Raw genomic sequence first — 3517 nt, 5'->3', positions numbered from 1 at the left:
GAATTAAACATATTTGTCAGAACTTTACAGCGAGGCAATTTTAAAAAATCGATCAAGTGAACGAATAAGGTGAGTTGGATAACAAATCACATTATAGACAATGTTTTCCTTATATTGTTACTGATATCCTCTTCCTCTATTCCACGGCACTTCTTCCTCGATCGACATTTTCGCAAATCAGGGGCTAGCTTCAGCAGTAATCGTATCCGGAGCTACACTGTTGCTAAAACAGAAAGCCACCTTCAGACCCGCCCTGAATTGTCGGTACTTTAATGCATAAATGACAGGGTTCACAGCACAGTTGCAGTACACTAGAATGATGGTAAACATCGTGAGGCGTTCATTGTAGACCAGCCCGCTGTTAAGGTTATACAGCAAAAACAAGATCTGGTTAGGAGAAAAACAGATGGCAAATGCGATGAAAACAATGCACAGTGTTTTAAAGACGTTTCGACGTGCTCTTAACATCGAAGGGTCTTGGTGACTCGTTTCAGACGTCCCACGGCGGTCGTTTGAGGGCGTTGTGGATGGTTGTGGCTGGGGTGGCAACGTCATCTTGGTGCTCAGGGCCATGCTTATGCGGATATAACCGAATAACATACAGCACATAGGTATCAGATACTGAACAACAAAAGACAAAACACCTATTACCATATGCGATACTGTCCCCAAACTTGTACGTGCGCAATAACCATCTTTCAGTTCTATCAGTACCAGGGCATATGAACTGAACGTGAACGCTAATGTCCACACAACGATAAGGAGAACAGTGGCTTTCTTAACGTTAAAATACGCTACGTATTCAAATGGATAGAGTATAGCGAAGTATCTCTCCATGGTCAGCGTCATCAGGTTGTAGGTCGAAGCATTAAAACTGGCCCACATCAGATATCTTGAAACCCACAGGCGACACAGAAGTTCTCCCGCTATGCCACCAGGTACTTCAAAGACTGGAATCAGATGCAAGAAGAAGACGACAGACGCACAGACAAAATCTATAACTGCCTGACTGATCACGTAGAAGTTGGACAGGGATCTCAGGGTCCGGACACGGGCCACGACGAGAAAAACGAGCGTGTTGTTCAGAATTCCGATAAACCCGACGGATGTTATCAAAATCCTGACCATGTTATCGTAGACAGTCGTGTGGCGCCACTCATCGAGTGATTCTTCAGCCAAGGATGTGGTGTTGTTGTTCGGAATCATTTTTCTTTTGAGACAGAAAGACGTTTGGTATCTGGAACACAGAGAATTAGGATAATAAATGTAGTAATTTTTATATAGTGTAAAAAGATCACAGTTTCAAGTCCCCGAGAATCTATCTTCAAAAATATACGTATGCAACATAGACGTTCTGCAGCCCCTAGTAAACACCTATTGCCTGGTAATGAGGGCTATAGCGCCCGTCTATTACCCCGAGGCCGTAGGCCGAGGGGTATAGCGATGTGTTTCTGGTAACACACGGCCACGAGGGGCAATGGACGAGCGCTATAGCCCGAATAAAGACCAGGCGATAGGTGTTTTATAGCACACCACATGCTCATGTTGTATTGTTATATAGTTTTTAATGTGTTTTGATATTTTGCACCACAACAATCCATTGTAACAAGTTTACTTATAGGAGGCATCATGGGCCAGTGGCTAGAGCAGTGGACTCACGATCAAAGGATGGCGAGTTCGAGCCCCGGCATGGCTGTGGTGTTGTGTCCTTGGGCAAGACACTTTATTCTCATTGCTTCTCCCCACCCAGGAGTGATGGGTACCTGGTAGGACAGTGGTTGTAATGTGTGTGTTTAGCTCTGCTGCGCTTATTGGCTGCACATGTGTTATAAGGGAGTTGAGTGGTATCATATTAGGTCCAGTGACCAGGGGTAATAATAATTGTAAAAGCGCCTTGATCACATGTACTTGTGGATATGTGCGCTATATAAGAACCCAATATTATTAATATTAAATATTATTTTACTGGGCGATGTTTCCACAGCGGTTTCAGTTGTACGTGGTAGTACCACTTTCTTTCAAAAAATATTCTAAGCATACCTAACGACATCTTTAGTTGCACTTTAATCTTTTCCGTCGATGAGCTGTTCAAGTTCCTACGCTTTTGGAATGTTGGAAAATGTTGGAAAATCTGTTTTAGAGATTGTGTCGTCACGTATCCCGAACGCACATCACGTTCCAGTCAACCGCCATTGTTGCAAAGCTGCAGACGACACCACGGTCACGTGACCAGACACTTTTCCAAATTTGGTCAGGACTATTTCCCTAGGGAAATAGCTTTTCAAAAAATACCCTCTGACGTCACTTTTGTCAATCCGATGGGGACTAGACGTATCTACTTTCTCGTCACGTGACGTATTCTAGCGAATTGCGACAGGAAATGAGCATGTGGCGTGTTATAATTCCTCCTAATGTTCTATCTATACGTGTACGGTTACACATGGACACAGTGATGACGTAATTGCCTGCACAAACTGGAGTTTACGTCATCGACTCTAGTTTTGCAAGTTTTACCTGCAGGGCGCGAGAAAAAAAACTTGTGTTTCCGTTAATAAACCCTCAGGAAATATGATAGGTTGGTCGGGAACTCCTGTTTCAGTTCTTAGTTTTACTTCACTGTGATCCTTCAAAAAACGGCAAAATTCGCGAAATCACGCGTGATTTTTGAAGATTAGAAAAAAAGTTAAGGGTCGATGGGTTTTAAATAGGGTAGGTTGGATTACCCGAAACATACATATTTTTTATTTGGTCTGAGCAGGACTTTCACTTTTCCATGGTGACTGTGCACATGAAATTCAAGTCAAAGCAGCAGGATCGCTATTTGATGCCTCGTTTTTTGTACCGTGACAAAGTAAAATTATTCTTGAACTCAACCATGAACACGAATAATGCCAGAACAGGAAATAAAATGTCAAATGAAACTTCGCGGGGCATCATGAGTTCTGATGATTGAGTGAGCAGCCAGTGGAGGTAGAGGTGCACGAAATATTTACGCCATCATTTTCTGTCTGTATTATTGGCAAAATGTGATTCAATGTCTCAGATTTCTTGTGTGTTAGCAATTTTTCACGATGCAGAGTGATTATAAGCAATATACGACATTTATGTCTATACAAAGGAAAAGACACTTGCGGCACTTGTAGCAGTGTATGTCTCTGTGTCCATTTGTCAGTCTGTCTGCTAGTCTATCTGTTTCTGTTAGTCTGTGTCTGTCCCTTTCTCTGTATCTGTCCCTGCCATGCTCTGTCAAACTCACATTGTCTGTCTGTCTGTCTGTCTGTCTGTCTGTCTGTCTGTCTCTCTCTCTGTCTCTCTCTCTCTCTCTCTCTCTCTCTCTCTCTCTCTCTCTCTCTCTCTCTCTCTCTCTCAGAGAAAAATTCAGGTACTGACATTTACGTCCTGAAATACTGGAATTGACCATGAATAATGTATTCAGTAATTCGAGAACAAATGAACCGTAACATAGTCTTGTTTGCATCCTTTGGTATCAAATTCTAATCGCTCTTCCTTGCGTTTC

At 42.6% G+C, this 3517-nt stretch overlaps 1 protein-coding gene across 1 annotated transcript; it reads right to left on the bottom strand.

Annotated features, from left to right (window-relative positions):
* Positions 1 to 490: 490 nt before the first annotated feature.
* Positions 491 to 1206, bottom strand: LOC139118149 (D(2) dopamine receptor-like). The gene is made up of 2 exons (XM_070681443.1): positions 715 to 1206; positions 491 to 574 (listed from the first exon to the last, which is right to left on the bottom strand). Exons 1-2 carry the CDS (start codon positions 1204 to 1206, stop codon positions 491 to 493), a joined length of 576 nt encoding a protein of 191 aa, XP_070537544.1.
* Between the last annotated feature and the right edge of the window lie 2311 nt (positions 1207 to 3517).

Source organism: Ptychodera flava, chromosome 19, assembly GCF_041260155.1.
Source record: "Ptychodera flava strain L36383 chromosome 19, AS_Pfla_20210202, whole genome shotgun sequence".
Lineage (NCBI taxonomy): Eukaryota > Metazoa > Hemichordata > Enteropneusta > Ptychoderidae > Ptychodera > Ptychodera flava.
This window is presented reverse-complemented; position numbering and strand designations above follow the sequence as displayed.